The sequence below is a fragment of the Cajanus cajan genome, chromosome 11, assembly GCF_000230855.2.
Source record: "Cajanus cajan strain Asha chromosome 11, NIPB_CcT2T_4, whole genome shotgun sequence".
In the NCBI taxonomy this organism is placed as follows: domain Eukaryota; kingdom Viridiplantae; phylum Streptophyta; class Magnoliopsida; order Fabales; family Fabaceae; genus Cajanus; species Cajanus cajan.
This window is the reverse complement of record NC_138527.1, coordinates 34,156,752-34,176,830: the sequence shown is the minus strand read 5'-3', so window position 1 is coordinate 34,176,830 and position 20,079 is coordinate 34,156,752. Positions and strand designations below refer to the sequence as shown.

The following is a 20,079-nucleotide window of genomic DNA, read 5'->3' as shown; positions in this document are numbered from 1 at the left end:
CTTGTGCGGTTCCCGAGCTTGATCCTCTGGGATCAGTGTGTTCCTCGAGTGAACTGATACAAAGGAAGTGGCCAAGACAAGGAGGAAAAGAACAAAGCATGTGAGTGAGGCCCTTAGTACCATTTTGCTTTTTGGTTGTGAGTTGTGACCTTTCTTGAGGGGGTTAATATAGAGTTTTTATGGGATAACTTTGCTTTGTTATCAAGTCACAGGGTAAATCATTAGATGAATTTAATGGCTTGGTGGAACTGTTGCTGATTTTGATGGTGGGTTTTGTAATTGCCACTTATTACGCCACACTAACTCAGAAAAGATACTTTATGATGATGTTGTCACAGTTAAAGTGACTTGTTTGGTGCAAGTTTTTTTGGTTGGATAATCTCAATGAAGTCACATGAAGAAGAAGTACCTCATCATTTTAGCATGGAATGATGGATGCGGGGAAAGCACGCCCTCTCTAGAATGGTGAACAAGCAAGGAATCATGGGAGCGTTTATTGTTTAGATTATATTATCATCGTGTGCAGACTTCTGATTTTCTTTTTTTGGACCTAACTGGTCTAGATTAAGCAATTTACTTTAAAGAGTAAATAAGTAATATCAGTCTGTTTGGGTTTGTGATGGGGACAATGAAAATTGATTTTGATGAGTAAAATTTGATTTTGTAAAGATATACATGTTTGATTATGCTCCAAAATCTCAATTTGACCAGAAGTGATAAAACTTTACAAGGTAATTTTTTGCGTCAAGTTGGAATTTTACTCCAAATTTTATAGTTAGTTTGCTTTGAGAATAAAAACATAAATCACTTTATTTAAAAATTAATTTCAACTAAAAGTCAACCATAATTTAATTTAATTTAAAAAATATTTTTTAAAAATGTTCTTCAAATACACTCAATTTTGAATAAAAAAAACTCAACTATTAACATTATACATATATTAAAATATTAATTATTTATTTTTTATCTAATATTAAAATTGTATGGGATAGGTTTCAAATTTTCACATAGAAAAATTGTGAATTCTATGCTTAATATTGGAAGAATACATTCATGATTCCATAACAAGGATATGAATATTATTTAATTAAATAAAATATTTTCCAAAATTAAGCACTATTGAGCCTGTTGAACATATTCTTTTATGATCAAACTTAGTCGATAAAAATGTGAGACCATTACACATAATAAAAGATATTGAATGTATTTAAATGTCCTGTTGATTAACAATAACTTTTTCTTTCTTATACACACTTGTATTGATATGTTCAATCTTAAAATTATACAATACACTCTAAATATTTTCGTTAACTTTAATATTGAAGTCTCTTTTTCAAATTCAATTACTAATATGAAACTAATGACCTACTACCAAAAACTACTTTTTTGCCGGCAAGTACAAAAATTACTTCATTTTTATTTATTTTAAGAAATTTCAAATCACCATAATACTTGATGATTTGAATTTATCTTAAAATTATAGTCGGCCTAGTTTTAGCTTTGGTATACAACGAAAAGAAACCAAAAAGGAAACAACAAACAAGATAAACTAGGCCTAGTTTTAGCTTTGATATAAGCATTGAGCAGAATATTTTTTTAATTGAAATGCAATTAAATATAAACATTCTGTGCTTTAACGAACAAAACAATTGATGGAGGTTACAATTCGCTACATTCTCAAAATTTGGGGTTAAGGTCTGTGAAAAAATTATTTGAGAGTAAAATTTATGACAAAGTAAAACCTTAGGCAAACAAAATACAATTAAGCTTAGATAAGACAAATATATATATAATAAAATCCTTGCAGAAACACTCACGAATTAAACAGTCCAATTGTGGACCCAACAGGCCTTGAGGCTTTTGGGTCTTACTGGGCCTCGCTAGGCCCGAGTTACCCAAAAACAAAAAGCGTGCCTAGTAATCCCCGAAAGGCGATACGACGTCGGGCAGCAAACCAAACTCACGCCGAAGGCATTTCTTTGAGCGGAAGCAAGACCCAAAACGATAGGGAAAAAAAAAAGATTATTCGGATATTTTGTTATTTATAAAAAAAAGTGGTGTATATAAATAGAGAAGAAAGAGGGTTAGTAATAGAGAGTTTCGTTCTGTTTCTTTTTCGTGTGCGTATTGCGTGTGTCTGGGGTTTGAATCGCCATGGCCGCTCTGCAATACTTGGAATCGCTCCGCAACGCGCACCCCGAGCTCGCCGATTGGTACAATTCGCTTGCGGATCTGTACCAGAAGAAGCTCTGGCACCAGCTCACTCTCAAGCTCGAGCAGTTCGTAGCTCTCGCCGTTTTCCAGGTTCAACTCTCTCCACTACACTTTCTTCTTCCACTCTTTGCACTCCCAATTGCTATGAAACACTACCTTCCCTGTGTTTCTTTTATTTCTCCGGTTGTTAGAATTAGGGTTTTTGTGTGTGGTTGTTGGTGCGTGCCAGCTTGATTCGGGAGTTGGCCTCCTGAGAGTGGTTCTGCTGCTGTTAGGGTTTTTGTGTATTTGTTTTTGTTTAGGTTGTGATTGGAACTGGGAAGAAGATGGGAACTTTTTTAGCTATGATTGCGTCTGGATTTCGTGTGGGATCTGAGGATGTTGGTTAGGGTGCGTCGTGGATGGGGTTGTTAGGAAATTGAAATCTCCTAGGTGTGGGATTTGGAAAATTAGGGTTTTGTTAGACAGTGAATTTTTGGGCACCTGGATTTTAACTTGTGTTTTAGTTATTTGGAGTTGTTTGCGTGGAGGTTGGACCCCGGGGGGCGGGTGAGTGGAGCGGTGAATGAAGATTTTTAGCGACCAGATACATGATGTTAACGCTAACACGTGTGGAGCACGGGTTTGAGGGGAGTGGTGGATGAGGATTTTTAGCGAACCGGTGCATAATGGTAACATCTAACACGTGTGGAGCATGTGATTGATAAGTCAAAAAACCATGAAGATCAGAGAGCAGTGTCATATTGGATGGAACTTTAGCAGCTGTTTGATGTAAGCTAGCCTTGTAAATTTTGGTAATGGTTCAAGTAATTTAATATAATTTTATTTTTATGTGCTTTGTGAGGTTGAGATGTGAATTTCCTCCTACTTTCTGGGTGGGTTTATTTTGAGTGGGGATCTTTGCCGCAAATCTTTAGGTTGCATTATTGGCTGGAAGCTGCTGGATAGTAAGATCAAGTTTATTCATAAATACACAGGGTTGTTAAATATCCCAATGTAATGGAAAATTGCACTTGGAAAGTCTTTGTTATATTTGGAAATTATCATTCAGTTTGGTGCAGCATTAAATCCAAATCATCACTTGACTTCGGTACCAAGATCAGGATGTGTAGTTTGACAAAATTTGTGCAAAACTAAAGTAACTTAATTCTTTCGTGTAGTCATTATTTTACTAATGCTTCTACTTAACTATTACCTGTTATTATGTTTGATTCCATTCATTATGTATTTATGTTTAACCGGTTGTGGATATTGTTATTTCCTTTTGCTTCTAGTATCATTTTTCTTGACTTCTGTTGAAATGATATTCATACACTAATGTGCATTTTCTTATTATAAATAATTTATTTGTTTGACAAATGGTTCTTCCTGTAATTTTCAGGCTGGTGATGCTTTAATACAATTATATCACAACTTCATCACAGACTTTGAGACCAAAATTAACCTTCTCAAGCTTGCACATTTTGCTGTTATAGTTTCTCGGCAATATTCTGAGAAAGAAGCTGCTGTTGGTTATCTTGGAGGGGTCATTGAGAAACTGCAAGCCACAAGAGAGCAGCGCATAGAAGAACCTATTCTTTACATTAAGATGCAAATAGCAATATTCAAGCTTGAGCAAGGTGATCAAAAGGAATGCAAGAAACTTCTAGAAGATGGAAAGAGTACACTTGACAGCATGACAGATATCGATCCATCTGTATATGCTAGCTATTACTGGGTATCATCTCAGTATCATAAAACACGTCAAGAATTTGCTGAGTTCTACAAAAGTGCCCTTCTCTACTTGGCATACACATCAGTGGAGTCCCTATCAGAATCATTCAAGCTGGTATGTTGTTGGAATTGTCACAAATGTTTTGTTGATTGGTTCCTTTTCTGTTGTCTCAAATCATGGCGATTTACTTTATTTGCCTTTGTTATGGTTGCCAGGGGAGATTAGAAGGAATCTAAAAATTGTTTCACATTGTGATTGTTGAAGCTAAATATAATTCTTTGTCTATTAGGCAAATTGTATTTGATTTTTTTTTTTTTTTGGATGAAATGTATATTCTATATTTTTACATGGAAGTTGTAGATTATATTATGGAATGTGGTGTGTATATAAAGTTGCGTCTCATGTGTTGGAAATTTAGAAGGTCTTACCATTCCTATAAATATTTATAAATAGAGAAAAAATATTAAGATAATACCACATCTTCGAAAAGAAGAAAAAATTCGGTTGAAGAGGGGAGGGGAAGATGATGATGATAATAAACTTGTATATACTCTCCTATTTTATTAGCCTGGATGGTAGGACTGGGTTCTTTACATAAGGAAATTGAGAGTATGCTGTAGCTAAATTGTACTTAGTGTATTGGTTTGGTAAAGTTGATCTCGTGGGTAATTAAGGAAAGTTATGTTTGTAACTGTGCTTCATATATCTAATAAAAGGTAAACCTATTTACTTCAGTTTTCTGACTTCATCATGACATTGCAAATGTTTTTATGGCCATCCTTAGTAAAAATAATATGGAGGGCTTTAAAGATTGGTTGATGCTTTTATTTTTGGTAAAATAGAAACTGAATCTGAGTTTTATAAATTCATTTAGTCGCACCATGTTCTTTAAGGAGAGGTCAAAGCTGAGTTCATATTGGTCTATCTCGTCTATGATTTGTTTTTATATATCTGCAAATGTGATATTAGTTAATGCACTATTTTGTTTGATTTGTTAGGATTTGGCATTCGATTTGTCCCTCTCTGCCCTTCTTGGGGATAACATCTACAACTTTGGAGAGCTACTTGCCCATCCTATAGTGAGTAATTACATAAGAAAAAAATTAAAAAAAAATTGGACTACCTATTCTTTGAAATTTCTTTACTTCATTCATCTATCTTTTCACTATGTTGGTTGAAAATCTATAATATCTTCTACAGATTAAGAGCCTTCTGGGGACAAAGGTGGAATGGCTTTACTATATTCTCCAGGCATTCAATTCTGGTGATCTAGCACGATATCAAGAGTTATGTCGGGTGCATAATGCTTCTTTAAGAGCCCAACCAGCACTAGTTCAAAATGAACAGAAGTTGTTGGAAAAGATCAACATTCTCTGTCTGATGGAGATTATATTCAGGTGTGTTTACAGTTAGATTGTCATCATTGTCACCTGTTGAGGTGTAGTTAGTAACTTGTTTTGTTTAATTCTCAACCCAAACTGATTTCTGTTACTTGCAGTCGGCCTTCCGAAGATCGAACTATTCCCTTGAGTGTAATTGCAGAGCGAACCAAACTTTCTATAGAGAATGTGGAGCATCTCCTTATGAAGAGCCTATCTGTAAGTTCTGGCAGAAGTTCTTTGAAAATAAAAAAATGAAAAAAATTGTTTGATTTTCTATGGCAACCATCTGAAGTAGTTCACATTCAACTCATGGATTTGGGTGAATGTGAGCAACTTTGAATATTTTTATACTATCTTCTCATTTTTGTCAATGAGTTTTATTATTTTCTAGCAAGGCTTGATCTTTAATGACAGTTAATCATAATGTTTTAAGCTTATATTCTGTTTGGGAATGGAATATAAACTATAATCTAACTCATACTTAAAATTCTTGTGCTTGAGTTGTTGACATGTCCTTAATCCTCACTTGAAGAATTATGGTGTTGTCTTGATTTAAGCATATTTTTTTTCCATTCTAGTTTTAAAACATGGCACTTGAGTAGCACTTAATGATGTGCTTCCTGAAATTCATTCATAGCATATCTAAAACGGCTTTATTTTTGCTACACAGTTGTTAGTGGGTTTCAATGCAAATAATCTGTTTTGACCATCTATTAAATAGTTCTCTAGTTTTCTTTGGCAATTAGTTCTCTAATATTTTAACCCCTTTAAATGGACTACATATATTCACTAAGAAATGGGATAAAAAGAAACAAGTGAGTTGATTTGGAGTGTTTACTGGAAATAAATTGAAGAAACGTGCTTGGTCAAACTTTTGTTGAGCATTTGCATCTTTTAGTAGGGTTTATATTGTGGAATTTTAAATTATCTAATCTGGAAGTTGAGAGCTGCTTATTTGCCATATTAAATTTCCAGGGGTTTGCCATAGGTTAAAAGCTGAGATGTTTTGTTTGCACTTTGTAATTGATTGTATTATGTTCACTTTTTATTTGTGCTTTCGTCTTGTCCTTTCATTACCTCCTGAAAGAGACGTGGGATTTTTCCCCATTCAAATAAACATTTCTCACTGAAATTTCTACACCTTTTTAGTGACTAGACTGAGAATGTTTATCATAACAATGAACACACAAACCAACTTCATTCTCAATGTATTTGTAGCATTATACACTTGTTTCAAATAATTTTTAGCTATCCATGCTTTGTTCTAAGGAAAGCATTTGGAAATATCTTTTTTATTGAATTTCTGCATTTCGTAACTTGATAATTATTATCATATGGTGATCGGGCAATAAATTTCAAAATTTAAAGCTTTAAGTGAACTATTTTTTGGCAGGTCCATCTAATTGAGGGTATAATTGATCAAGTTGAAGGGACAGTGCACGTTTCATGGGTGCAGCCAAGAGTTCTGGGTATTCAACAGATCAAATCCTTACGGGATCGACTGGACAGTTGGACAGGAAAAGTACACACTGCATTGTTGTCCATCGAGGCGGAAACACCTGATCTAATTGGGTCGTGATTTTCTTTTATTTGTTTTCTGCCATCTGTAACAATTTCTTAAGTTAAAGGGAACACTTCCTAAGGCGACAAAAGATGAGGAGACTTCCAAGTGACATGGGCAATATAGCCAACTTTATATGCTTCATTTGGGTTTTGCCTGCTGCATTTTGAATGATTGCTGGAAAGAACAGCCCCTTGTACTTGGCTTAGAAATTGTTGGTTCTATGCTTTAATGCCTAGGGACATGGTTCGAAACAGGCTGTTTTTACGCTTTAGAGTGATCACAAACTATGTATCTCGAATTTTTCTTAGATACGGCCATTTTTATTCACTTCAGAAGTTTCTTTTAATTGAATTGTGCCCAAGCATTCACCATCATTTGCCTAATTTGTCATGTACTTTAATTTGGTACTGCTTGCCATGAGATGAATCTTCTGTTTGTTATATAATTAATATTAGTTAGACCTTGCACTTCTCTCATATCTGCGATAAAAAAAAACGCCCCAAATGGGGGAAAGCTGGTTGAACTGAATTAACTCTGAATCTATACATTTATGTTTCTAGTGTTTTTTTATCTATAAATTAGCTTTTTCATGCATCCGTATGTTGAAATAATGAATTATAACTAGGTATTTAATGAATTGTAAGTTGTAACTAGGTATTTTGTTACCACTGTCAGTTTCATTTTCGTTGGAAATTATTTAGTTACAGGAATTGACAGAGGTAGTTGAGGTAGCTAAAGCCTCGTATTTTTCATTATGAGAGTAAGACATGCTTCTCTTGGGTTACCTAATGAGTTAGGTAGATGATTTTAGTTGGTCATTTCGGGGCGGTATTTGAATTATTCTATTTTGGGTAGGCTTCAATTTCATTACTAATTGGATTTGTCTGTCCAGCATATTGCATGGGGATTTCAAATGACAAGTTTAACTTTTTTGAGTAAATTACACATACCAGTACCACCCTTGCATCATCTGATATCTCTGTTTTAGAACATTATTTTCACCTTATCCAAGTATTATCTCATCGTTACTGTTAAATTTCATATAGAATTTAAAAATAAAAAGAAATTATTAATATTTATAATAAGTTGTATTTTTCCGAATTTAAAACATCAGAATTGGTACGTTTATGGGCTTTCTTGTATGGTAGTGAGTTTAGGGCTTAGGGAGTTTTGCAAAATTTAAAATTTTTCTTGTTATTGAAAGTAGCAACTCATTCTGGGTTCATACTGTGATTTGAAATTACGGGTAGGGAGGGCGCACGTTCGTGTTATTGATTAAAATGAGCATTTCAATGTGGAGCGACTATCGCTTCGAGGTGTACTATATTGATTTAAAGTTTAGAAAACATTGTCTATATCTGATTCAAAATGATTTTTGAATTTTTAGTGGAGACCACTGATTTTTTTATTTTTTTATTTTTTTTTTGTGTTTGTCTATTTCTACCCTAACTTTTTAGGGTTTATGATGATGACTATAATTATAACCATTTTAGTTGTTTAACCTTAAGCTGTTGTGTTATTGGACCACAATACATATGATGGGCGACCTGCCAAAATTGAGCCCTAAATTATGTGATGTCGATATTATGATCTACTTTATAAAGTAGATGAGTCAACCAAATGAAATATGCAACTTGTATCCTGATATGTTTGGAACATGACCCGGTGATTGTGTTTGCAAAATATGAGGGTTCTACTCATTGAGAATGACTATGATGTGCTGAAAATGTTCATAGAGAATAAAAATACTAAGTACATTGTTTTTATGTGATTAGAAATAAAAGTGATAAATGGATTCTAAATATGTGGATGATACTCAAGTCTATTCAATGTGTAAATGAAGATGTTACTAAACCTAAATCTATTTTAGTAATTGAGAATGAACTAAATATGTTTCATGCAGATTAAAAAAAAAAAATGAGACTTTATAAGAGAACAATAAAAATGATGAAAATAAGAAGTAAATCACAAACATAATTATTGAAAAATAAATAAATACAAGACACACTAAGATGGAGAAGACTACATTTCAAGTAATTTTATAGTTAAACGACTGTGTCAACATAAAATCCTATGCTTTAGATAATTTTTAAAACTCATTTAATGAAGATGGGGAAGACATTTTGAAAAAAAAAAAATAACATCATTAAATTGTCATGTATATTTCACATGATGGCTATTGTTGAATGTTTGCGTGCCTTTTGAAATAGAGATAATGGTGTAATGTATATTAAACAATATATTCTATTGGGACAAAAAGTAAGTATTTCGAATGATATATTGAAAAACCGGTGTGTTTAACTCTAAATTTTAAGTGATACCACATCTTTCTACTTCTAAAAATATAATAGACATTCAATATTGTCAATTTTCATACAAAGAAAGTAGAAAAATTTACTATTCATATATTTTTTAAAGTATCTATGGTACTAATTTTTAGTCAATTTTTTTAATGTTAATTTTTGTTGTGTGAAACACAGGTAAAATTTTAGTTGAGAAATAGCATCTAAGAATTGCATTAAAAAGATAGATAATATAATTAAAATATATATATTTCAAAATGAAAAAAACGAATTGTATCATTTAAATTTTAAAAATTAAAAATAATGCACTTTATGTTTAAAAAGTTAAAAATAAAAATTTCAGGTAAACTTTATTTGTTATACATATGATATATTTTTTCAACTTGTCATGTACATCTTTCTAGCTCCTTAATACAACAATGTCACTTCCAATTCCATGTACAAATGATTGAGTTTCAAAGTGGTTGAGAGAACATTGATATATTATTTTTTGTTTTTTTAAATGAAATATATTTAAGAGTAAACCATCAATTTGGTTATCAAAATATTGTTAGTCTCTTTTTCGGCAACAAGATTATATAAATAATATTTAAAGTATTGAAAATTTATTTATTTATTCTCTATTATGAAATATTTTACTAATATTGAGAAATTACAAAGTACTTATATAATTTTATTTCTTTAAGAACTACTTACTAGGAAAAAAAATTAAGAACGAAATCGATGATTTATATTTTATTCTATATTATTTGAGCTGCATTGACTAGAATAATTTGAAAAGGTTAAATATATAATTTTGTTCCTATACGAATGGTAAATTCTCAATTTAAGTCTCGTATATAAAAATTTATTAAATCAATCTTTAGATATAAACGTTACGATTAGCTTTTCATCACTATTACATCTCTTATAAATCTTAATTTAATTTCTGCAGTATATTTTAAAATAAGAGACTAAAACTCAAATGATTTTTTTTTATAAATGAAGGCAAATAAACAAAAGGAATGATCACAAATGATTTAAAAATAAGAAACTAAAAATAAGCTTTTTCATACGAAAACAGATTATTTTTTTTAAAACAACTTAGGTATAACTTTTTTTATATATATAATTGATGTTCTTTTAATTAGAATTAATAAATATATATTAATGAAACTTGTATTAAAGGATAAAATTTTGATATATGACTTGTGGTCGATATTATATACTTGTATTTAATTCAAGTCTCATTAATATACATTTATCTAAGTTCAACTGAACAACACTAATTATACATATGTTCATAAGTTTTATTCGTTAGTTTCATTAATATACATTTATCTAAGTTTCACTGGACAACACCAATCATACCTATGTACCAAAATTTTATTCATTTTTTATAGATGAAAAAGAAAAGAGAAATCAAATTAATTATCTCTTAAATACAAGTTCCCATCATATTCTCTAAATAGGATAAATATATGAGTAAAATAAGAAAATCACACAACTAAAACATAAGGCAAAGTATTCTCAATCTTATAAAGAAAGTTGGTTATTCTATCCCTTCTCAGTAAACATGATGGAAAAAAATCTCATAACACACTTGAGAAGGCTTTAGTTTTAGAAAATAAAGAAGCATAGGAATGAGTCAATAAAATTCTTTTTTTCATAAGAGAAATTGTCAAAAGTGAATCTGATACCCATATTTTATTAACAAAATTAAGTTTATAGTAGACCATGAAAGATTACTATCACTTGAGTATCTGTGTTTGAAGTAAAACTACAGGAGCCCCGTGTCCCTGCTGTACCTGTATCCAATACTATTTGAGCAGCATTCATGGCTGATAATTTGAATTTTGAAGAAAAGACACTGATATAAAGAGTTGTAGAAAGGATGGGCGAAGGGTATTGTCTTCTTTTACTTGGATTCCCAATTCATGCTTAGTTAAGGAGACTAGATATCATATAGGGTTGGGAGACAGCTAGGTAGGTGGGATTTAGCAGAAAGAATGAATATAATTTAGGAGAAGCATCTTATCTTGAAAGCCTTATTTCAAATGTTGTAATGTTTGTTCTGTGACACACTATTAATATAATATTTATTAGAACAATTATTATAATATTAAAATAATATTTAACAAGTAAAAGTTATATTTATAAACATAATTTATTTATTTTTGTCAATTTTGAGACTTTATGAACCATACATAAAATAGGTAATGTCACAAGGAATGACTCAGTTTTTTGTACATGAGTGTTGACTAATACTGCATGTTATTATGCTGATATATGATGGTACGTTTAATGTCACATGGGCATCTCAGCATTTAGCAAGCCAAGTCTGTGAAAGAACAATAATGCTGACACACATCAGAGGTGCACGATATGGAAAGCACAGACAAGCTGAGGAATGGCACGTGTTATAAACATGCCACCATACTAAATCCTTTAACACCACTAGCCTTTTTTTGAGCACCGGTTGAAGTTAAGAGGGTTTAGATATTTCAACTTTTTAATTTTAGTATAAGATGATGGTTGTCCTAATTCAGAACATATTTCCACAGGCTTAAGGATTTTAATTAAGTTGTATTTTTGTTATTAGTCTTACCAACTGTTATTTAATTGCACCAAATCTTATTGGGTGGTTGAGTGCTAACATAAGTGCATATTTAATAAACATTTATAAACACTTTAATTTTAAGAATATGTAGTTATTTTATAAGTTAAATAGAAACAAAATATCCTTACATGTAGTTAGTTCCGGTGAAACTTGTTTCCTTAAGAAAAATATCAGTTTCAAATCTTATGAAAAAACATGAATAAAAAAAATATTTTACTAAAAATAATTAGTCAGATTCCATAATGGATATTAACATCATCACAATCGATAAAACAACACCCGTCATAAAAAAAACAACTCATCATCAAAGTGTAATCTTTAACAAACTTGTTTCATATATGTGTACCATAAATAGGCCTGGTATAAGAAATATAAGATTTGAGAATCTTGTAGCAGAGACAGGGTAAATTAGCTCTGGAGAAAATGTTTACAGAACTTGGTGAACCTTGTACTCGTTTGTAGTGGTGATCATGTCATCTCAGATGACGTGATTTTCAGGGCAAAGAATCTGACTTGGGAAAAATATCTCCGTCATGCACACAAACACCAATAATTGCTTATAGTTTTACGTCCACTTCACTTTTTCCAATTTCTTCCATTGCGGCACAGTAGTGTGGACCATGATAACACTATTATGCAGTTGTCACAAAAATAAAAAATGAAAATCATATCAAAGCTAAATTGATTCTTATATCAGAAAAAAAGTATACTGCTTTTCCTACTATATGCCTTACATGCTTAGTTGCTTACAATAACCTTATTTTATACCAACTCGGTCTCTATCAATTCAATAATCCTACTTTGATTAAATCTTTATATTACTCACTTTGTTTTCATCGTGGTTTTCCGTTACTCTGTTCCCTACTATTGCTAGAGTAAATGTTCCAAAAGTCTGAAGGCACGAGAACCAATTAACAGCACCTCCCCACATGCAAAGGTTCAGATTGAAAGAACTCTACCAAAACCATCAATTACTTTCACTTAACATTTCAGAATACATAAATACTATCACAGAACACAAGCTGGCCAGCATGTTACATTTTCCACCCTTTTCAATAGCCAAATAATAACATTTTTGGTGGACACTGTCACACTCATTCACTCTTGTCTTACATAAGGAGAGGTGCTTATGTCTGTGCTGTAAAATGAATCCTCAGGTGGACCATAGAAATTCTCCTCCTTCTCTTCATCCCATTTGAGGACCTCTTTTATGTACTTGAATGCCTCATCAACAGTTACTCGGTCCCTTGCCCTGGCTTGTGCCACAAAGAGCTTTTTTCCTGTGAGGGATGCATAAAGGTCCTTGAATTTCATGGCAACATAGAAGTAAGCCTGATGGGCTAGTGATTGGTTATTATGGTGTGCACGCACAGGACAAAAATCACTGAACCATTCACAAGTGTTTAGGGACACCCTGCTGATCTTTTCCTCAAAGATATCATACTTGTTCAGAACCAGCACCAAAGGGGTGTCTTTGAAACAAGGGTGCCTCACCATTGTCTCGAAAAGCTCCTTGCTTTGTACCATCTTGTTTTGAACAAGTGTTCCACTGCCACTACTGTCTGGGGAAAGCCACAACTGATCATAGTCACTTAGGGAAACGCAAAAAACCACTGCTCGGACGTCTTCAAACATTTCAACCCACTTGCATCCCTCATTTAGGCCCTTGGCATTCACCCTTATGAGTTGATACCTGAGACACCAAAGAAGGGTTTATTTCTGTTTCTTTGTGATCATTCCAAATATTCCTCATGAATCATAATAAATAATAAAGGAATGTTAACACATTCTCTCTAACACTCTTTATTATTAGTTGAAATTTAGTAAAATTTTGTAGGTCCCGCATCTCATTTAATATGCCTCTCTCCTAATTTAGTGGTAGAATTTACTAAAATTTGTAATTTTCAACCAATAAAAGAGAGGATATTAGCAAGAGAGCATCACTATCATTTATCTAAATAATATTACTAAAACTTTGGTCTTTAATCGAACTGAATGACATTGTATGATCCATATAGCCTACCTCACCTAATGGGTTAAGGTTTTGTTTTTGATATTGTATTCTAGACATCCCTCAACAAGAATTCAAACAGAATGAATATAGCTTACTTGGTCAATGGTGGTAGCTGAGCATCCAGGTTATCTGAATAAGTTTCAGACTTTGGGATACGGTCATCAAGTGAAAAATCCATGAAAGCCAAACCATTTCCCTGAGTAACCCCTTCTGCATATAGAATATCCCTTTCCGAAGGTTCATATTCATTGCTAGATATCTCAACGGCCTGAAGGAAACAAGTATGTTATCCAGCTATACATGCCAATACCATCAAATTATCAAAGCTGAAAAGGCAAACCAAGCTAGCAAAATAATAACCCTTTCAAATTGTAATATACAATAGACATAATCTTATAGTAACATCTATAATTGTTCATAATCAGAACCAATAATGACAAAAAAAATCACATAAAAAGACCATAATTTCAAGACAAGTGGGGACAAGAAGGAAAAATCAAGTTGCTTGGTAAGAGTAGGAAACAAGTCTTGAATTGGTTCTTCATTTTCCCTCCATTACAACCTTTTCATTTTTGCTCCTACCAAGCAAACCCAGGTACTCATGACTTAAAACCTCCATGTGTTCTACTATTTTCATTTCCAAAAAATCCTAATAAAAAAAATAGCAGACAATATGGATATTGCAGAGATATAAAGTTGATAGCAGAAATTGGACAACTAGACTATTTTGTTATGCAAATAAAGAATGCTGGGAATATTAACAAATTTCTCAGAACATAAAATTAGTAAAAAATAGCAAGAAAAAAAACTGATGGCTACGGGAAGATTTAGCAAACATCAGATGCCCGACAATTTTTACTGAATAAAAGGACACAGTTTCAAGGACAGTTGAGCAATTACCCGGCTTAAGAAGTATTCTGCAACATCTGGAAGAAAGTGAAGCTCATCTTTTCTTTTGAAGGTTTCTTGTATTGCTGGATCCTTCCATACTTCTTCAACTAAGGGTGCATATTCACGTGTGGCTGCAGGGAAGAAGGCATCTAAATCCCCAGTGGCTATAATGTCAAGGAGCCAGTCAGAGAAATGTTTTAGTCTTGGGTTGAGGGAATAGATGCATTCACTAGTATTGCTTGTTTCACCATTGCTGCCTGAATAGATATTAAAATAAAGTTATATAATGGAAGCAATATGATGCCATTACAGGATTAACATAAAAGTTGGTCATGGAATTAACATTGCCACAGATCTATACTCCGAAACAGCACATTTGCAGAAACTTAGATAAATCAGAAATCAACTCATGTTTATATATATAAACAATATTTATTGTAAACATTTTGTTACCTACTACCAGGAGCCATAAACTCAACTTAGTTTAATTTAATACCAGAAAATTTACACATTTTTAACTCTTTCCAGGTCAATCAGTAATAAAAGGAACACCGCAGATGTGTTGTCTGCCTTAACGAGATGAGACACGCAACTGTTTTTTTAGGAAAGTAAATATTACAAGTCACAAAATTAGCAATCACACAACACATTTTCTGAAGTGGCTTCTAACTTTATGGTACATTTAAAAATCTAGTCACAGAGGGTGGTATTCCACATCCCATTCAATTGGCTGTTCCACTGAGAATACACTTATTGTCTTCTCACTAGCATTTAGCAACCAGTTTTCTTGGTATTAAGGTAAACTCCATTCATCCCCTCGAGATGTTGTGGCACTTAATAAGTTCTTAAAAGAATAGCAATTGAAGTTCTATCAATTTTGAATTTTCTTTTTCATAGTTAAAATTAAAAAGCTCCCAACTATAAATAGGATATGGCACTGAAACAGAACTTGACAATTTGATAAGGAAGAAAGAGTACTTGGAAATTGAAACTTGATAAGGAAGCACGAGTACTTGGAAAATGAAATTAAGAAAAAGAAATTCACTCATTTTACCAAGCTATACACTAATTCCCCCAATAGAAGGCATAATGGCATATTATAGAAAGTATAGCAAAATCAATGATAAAAATATCCAGGTTTCAACACCGAAGACTAAAATTTAGAAATACTGTGTACTATCAACCTAATGAGCCAAGCCACGAAGAATAGACATAATTTCCTCCTTCATTCCATGCTTAGGGTTAGGGAGCCTAAGAAATGCAGAGAATAACTAATGCAATAACAAATGAAGTGTATAGGCTCAACTAGATGTAGTTGATGATAAGGTATTAAATGAGTTTGCGGCATGTATTCATAGAATGTCTCATCTAAGATAAACAGTAAACACATGAAGTGTAAACTTGAAAACAAAATTACTATGGACTGAAAAATTACCTGGTTCTGTAGTTTGATTTTGACCAGGAGAACCTTGTCCATTCATTCTAGAAACAGCCTCCTCTTCAAAACGCTCTCTTCCATCAAGTAAAATGCTAAGATATTTATACATGTTGCTCTGGATCATCAGTTTGACATCCTGCAGCTCTTCAGCAGAAAATTTGTTCCCATACAAAAATTTGGCCTGCTCAACAATTGCAAGAGTACAACAGAGGAGAATCATGTTACAAGAAAATCAGTATTAAACACCAGGACAAAAAAAATATTGTTATTTGAATTCCATTAGCATAAATGAAGAGACTACAAATATTTTTACTTGGTTTCATATCAACTCCCACCCTTCCATCTCAGAATAAAAGAATCAAAGAAAGGGGGGACGGAAGAGAGAAATAAGGAACATTAGCCTAAAGAAATAACACCAACAAAGTTCTCATACATATTTGCTACTCTTATTTTGAAATAAAATTGCTTATCTCAGAAGTATTTACCATGAACATAATTCTAAATATTGAAAATAAAAGCCATACCTGCTTAAATATAGTGCTAGTACCAGATCCTTGAATTCCAAGAAGAAGAAGCTTCTGAACTTTTTTCGGTTCCAGATAATTAGGAACTGTGGTATAGTGACTAGTTTCATCCTTTGGCACATGAGGCTGACCATGGGGAAAAGGTAGAGAGAATAAGGCACATACGAATCTTGTTGATGCCTGTCAAGGGAAAAGTAAGCATCACTTTCATTGATATTCTATGTGTTCATATGATGTAAGATGTTCCCACCCAAAAATATTGGTGAATACCTTCTCCCAAATGTTTCCTCTTATATTATTTTGACCTTCCTCCTCATAACGACCATCATCGTAAACCCAAAAGTGTGTATCACGGGGGCACTGCACATTTGCCAGCTGAAAATTCAAAGAACAAGGTTATTCCATTGATTTTAATAAAACCATGATGTTATGATAAAGAAGGATCCTCCAAAGATTAAAAGGGATCATCAGACCACAACTATAGACTTGTTAAAAATGTTTGATTATTGTCCTAACGTGTCATTCAAAGATTGGAAATTTTTTTTTAGCAATGTAGTATGAGCCTCAATTAGGTGACAGGTGTTTTGTTATTATCCTTTTCAGTTATGATTTAATAATATTTTATCATTTCCAAAATCTTCTGATCTTTGGGAAACAACAGCAGCCTGTTGTTCGTATTTTGAACAATTTGGTGGCACACCCCACTCTTTCCATTTCACTCCTACCTCTGACAGCATAATCCAACAAATTGCAGCTAAATTTAGTATTATATAAATGGTTAAAAATTTAAACAAAGATAAAAGCCTACCTTGAGTACCCTCAATTCAAGTTTTGTGATCTCTCGACCATTCATGTAAACCTCAGTATTTCCATTACTAGCATCAAGGCTAAGTTTCCCACTGAAATTCAAGTTTGAACTTATGATTCTGTCAGGTTTTTCCCCATCCTATAAAATGAACAAGTACAGAAGTTAAATCCTGTTATCTGTTTACAGAATAAAATATAGCATTGTGATAAGTTAACCTGATCAATTTGGAAATAAAACTTTTAATATGCTAGGAAAATGGAAATATACATGTTGACAAGTCCACCTTGTGAATTTGAAAATAAATTTTTCATTGCAACACTCCATCGTCTACCAAATGTGAAAATAATATTTTGCACAAGGGAAAATAGAATCAGAATTATTCTCAGTATAAAAGCACAAGTCATCACCTTTCCCCAGAGACCAGATTCTTTGTCATACCAATATCTACCAGGCTTCAGCTTACGTGGAGGTAAGGGGCATCCGAGTAATTCTGCCATCTCATCAGGCTTCAGGGGCAAACCATTGACAATCAGCTGCTCTGGCCGAAGCTGATTAGCAGAACATTCTTTCTCTGCTTTCATAATTTGCTTGACTTCTAGAGGACTTAACAGTCGAGACAACACCCTTGAATATTTACCCAATTTCAGTCGCTTTGATTCATCAATTGGCTGACCAATGCATGTTACACATTTGCGTCCTTCAGGCATTGATCCCATTGCCCTAAGCACACAGTTGCTGCAATACTTGGCATTACAAACTATGCAAGATTCCTTAGTTTCCCACTTCCCCTTTCCACACCTATAACAAACTCTTAAATTCTTTTTCTTCCTTTCCTTCAAAACTCCAACGTATTCCGAATAAACTGGCTTCACAACCTCTACCTCTTTCCTCTGAGATCTATCGACAGTATTGAAAGTGACAACCGGTGCCCTCTTTGCTTCGTTAACCACCGGCTTAGGAGGATTGCTTGGAGGATTATGAACTGAAGCAGGCGAAGCCGAAGGTGAAGCGGAAGAAAGATCCGGGTTTTGCAGGACAGAAACCACAGAATCTGAACTTCCAGACACCCTCGGACTCTGATTAGGAGAACTCGTTACACCGGCAATACGAGACACTGGCAGAGGGATTGGTTCAATCACCATAGACCCTGCATGAGTATTTGATCTTTGTGATGCAGAGAGTGGTTCGGCAGTGGGAATTGCTCTTGAGTTTGCATCAAGTGGCTCAACTCTTGGCACATCATATGAAACTGGTGGACCAACATATTCCATAGCTATGGAGTAGTCAAGATTAGAAGCATCAGCAGGTATAGCAGCACCAGGAGGAAGCATCTTCTTCACTAATTCCCTCCAGCTCTCTCCCCTATTTTGATCCATATCTTGGTAATACTAATCACAAACACCCCTTGAACTTCAAACTATAACTTCCTCAATCTTCAGCATCAGATATATAACTATAACACCTTTTTGTTCTCTCTTAATTAACACATCCCAAGATCCTTGTAACTAGATAGCAACCAACAAATATCTTCAGGGAAAAAAAAAAAAAAGAGGTTGAATTATGTTACAATATAGAGGGGTATTAGGAGTTTTGGCTTTGCTTATAGAGAATCAGTCATCGCAATCAAGCAGCCGCAATCAAACGTTGAAAGCCTTCATAGTTGAATGGCTTCATTTGTATAAGGAAAAAAAGTATGCGAAACAAAAATCAAATGAAATTAAAGCAAATTCAACTCATGGTACCTAAGCATGACCTCGGAAGAAACAGAGAAAAATCATGAAGAGGTGATTTATCCACAGTCAAATAGACAAAAACAAGAAAGCAAACGTGTAAACCATTCAATTTTAGCAGCTTTAGAAAGATAAGAAGCGGAAGAAAGAACGGGTCATAATAAGTGTTAGTTCTTCCCGAGTGTTGAAAAACTCTAGAGTCAAACCACCAGCTAATAAATGCCACCCGAAGAAAACCAATTTAGAAACACGCTCAAAGGTTAGAATTTTCAACCGAGATTAAATAAAAAAAAGAAAGCCCCAAAAAAAAGGAGTAAAAAAAAACATCACTTTCAACTTTATAGTGAGAGAAAGGAGGTGGGGGGGAACTTAGAGAGAGAAAGAGAGGACGTTGAGAATGTACCTGAGAAAAGGGACACAATGAAAGCGAATCCGATCTTTAAATCTAAGGTGCTCTTGCTTTTGAGCTCGAAGGGGCAAAAGGCGAAGTTTTCTGAAAAGGCAGCACCACCATTGATGAAGGAAATAGAGAAAGGGAAAGGTGAGGCTCAGAAAGTAAGAAGGCAGTAGAAGAAGAAGATGAAGATGAAGAAGAGGGTGAGACTTAGTGGGTCCCACTGAGCACCCCCATTGCTAAATGCTAGAGATAAACTATGTATCAGAGTGTGTTTGTGTTGTGTTGTGATGTTCCGATGTTTATGTTTATGTATCCATGACTTCATCTATAGCATATGATGCTTCTTAATTAAAACAAAAAAACTGGTCGTGATGTGATGACCAAGACAACGGAACTCGTGGGGCTATTGTCAGACCCTACATTCCCCACGCGCCTAATCTCACTGCCATCACATCACATACATACATCTTTTTTTTTCTAATTAAGATCTGCTTCAGATAT

The 20,079-nt window shown here is 33.5% G+C and overlaps 2 protein-coding genes across 5 annotated transcripts; one reads left to right on the top strand and one right to left on the bottom strand.

Annotated features, from left to right (window-relative positions):
* The first annotated feature begins 2,075 nt into the window (after positions 1 to 2,075).
* Positions 2,076 to 7,248, top strand: LOC109807997 (Proteasome component (PCI) domain protein). Its single transcript, XM_020370779.3, has 6 exons — positions 2,076 to 2,304; positions 3,596 to 4,042; positions 4,927 to 5,007; positions 5,129 to 5,325; positions 5,427 to 5,526; positions 6,704 to 7,248. Exons 1-6 carry the CDS (start codon positions 2,155 to 2,157, stop codon positions 6,887 to 6,889), a joined length of 1,161 nt encoding a protein of 386 aa, XP_020226368.1. The 5' UTR covers positions 2,076 to 2,154; the 3' UTR covers positions 6,890 to 7,248.
* A 5,472-nt stretch (positions 7,249 to 12,720) lies between these two features.
* On the bottom strand, positions 12,721 to 19,898 carry XLG3 (extra-large GTP-binding protein 3). Of its 4 annotated transcripts, none has more exons than XM_020370767.3 (9): positions 19,585 to 19,898; positions 17,859 to 18,978; positions 17,452 to 17,589; positions 16,914 to 17,018; positions 16,644 to 16,823; positions 16,117 to 16,300; positions 14,691 to 14,938; positions 13,886 to 14,058; positions 12,721 to 13,469 (listed from the first exon to the last, which is right to left on the bottom strand). In XM_020370767.3, exons 2-9 carry the CDS (start codon positions 18,825 to 18,827, stop codon positions 12,875 to 12,877), a joined length of 2,592 nt encoding a protein of 863 aa, XP_020226356.2. In that variant the 5' UTR covers positions 18,828 to 18,978; positions 19,585 to 19,898; the 3' UTR covers positions 12,721 to 12,874. The 4 variants fall into 4 exon arrangements, with proteins under 4 accessions (XP_020226356.2, XP_020226358.2, XP_020226357.2 ...); XM_020370769.3 differs by having other exon boundaries at positions 17,859 to 18,956; XM_020370768.3 differs by lacking the exon at positions 19,585 to 19,898 and adding an exon at positions 19,194 to 19,530.
* Between the last annotated feature and the right edge of the window lie 181 nt (positions 19,899 to 20,079).

Bases quoted from the DNA above. Each gene is read 5' to 3' on its own strand.
- XLG3 (XM_020370767.3), bottom strand. From the start codon at position 18,827: ATGGATCAAAATAGGGGAGAGAGCTGGAGGGAATTAGTGAAGAAGATG. The intron at 16,824-16,913 runs GTATTCACCAAT...TTCCCTTGACAG, and splicing joins GAGGAAACATTTGGGAGAAG to GCATCAACAAGATTCGTATG. The intron at 14,059-14,690 runs GTAATTGCTCAA...TGTTTCCTTCAG, and splicing joins CAGAATACTTCTTAAGCCGG to GCCGTTGAGATATCTAGCAA.
- LOC109807997 (XM_020370779.3), top strand. From the start codon at position 2,155: ATGGCCGCTCTGCAATACTTGGAATCGCTCCGCAACGCGCACCCCGAG. The intron at 2,305-3,595 runs GTTCAACTCTCT...TGTAATTTTCAG, and splicing joins TAGCTCTCGCCGTTTTCCAG to GCTGGTGATGCTTTAATACA. The intron at 5,008-5,128 runs GTGAGTAATTAC...TATCTTCTACAG, and splicing joins AGCTACTTGCCCATCCTATA to ATTAAGAGCCTTCTGGGGAC.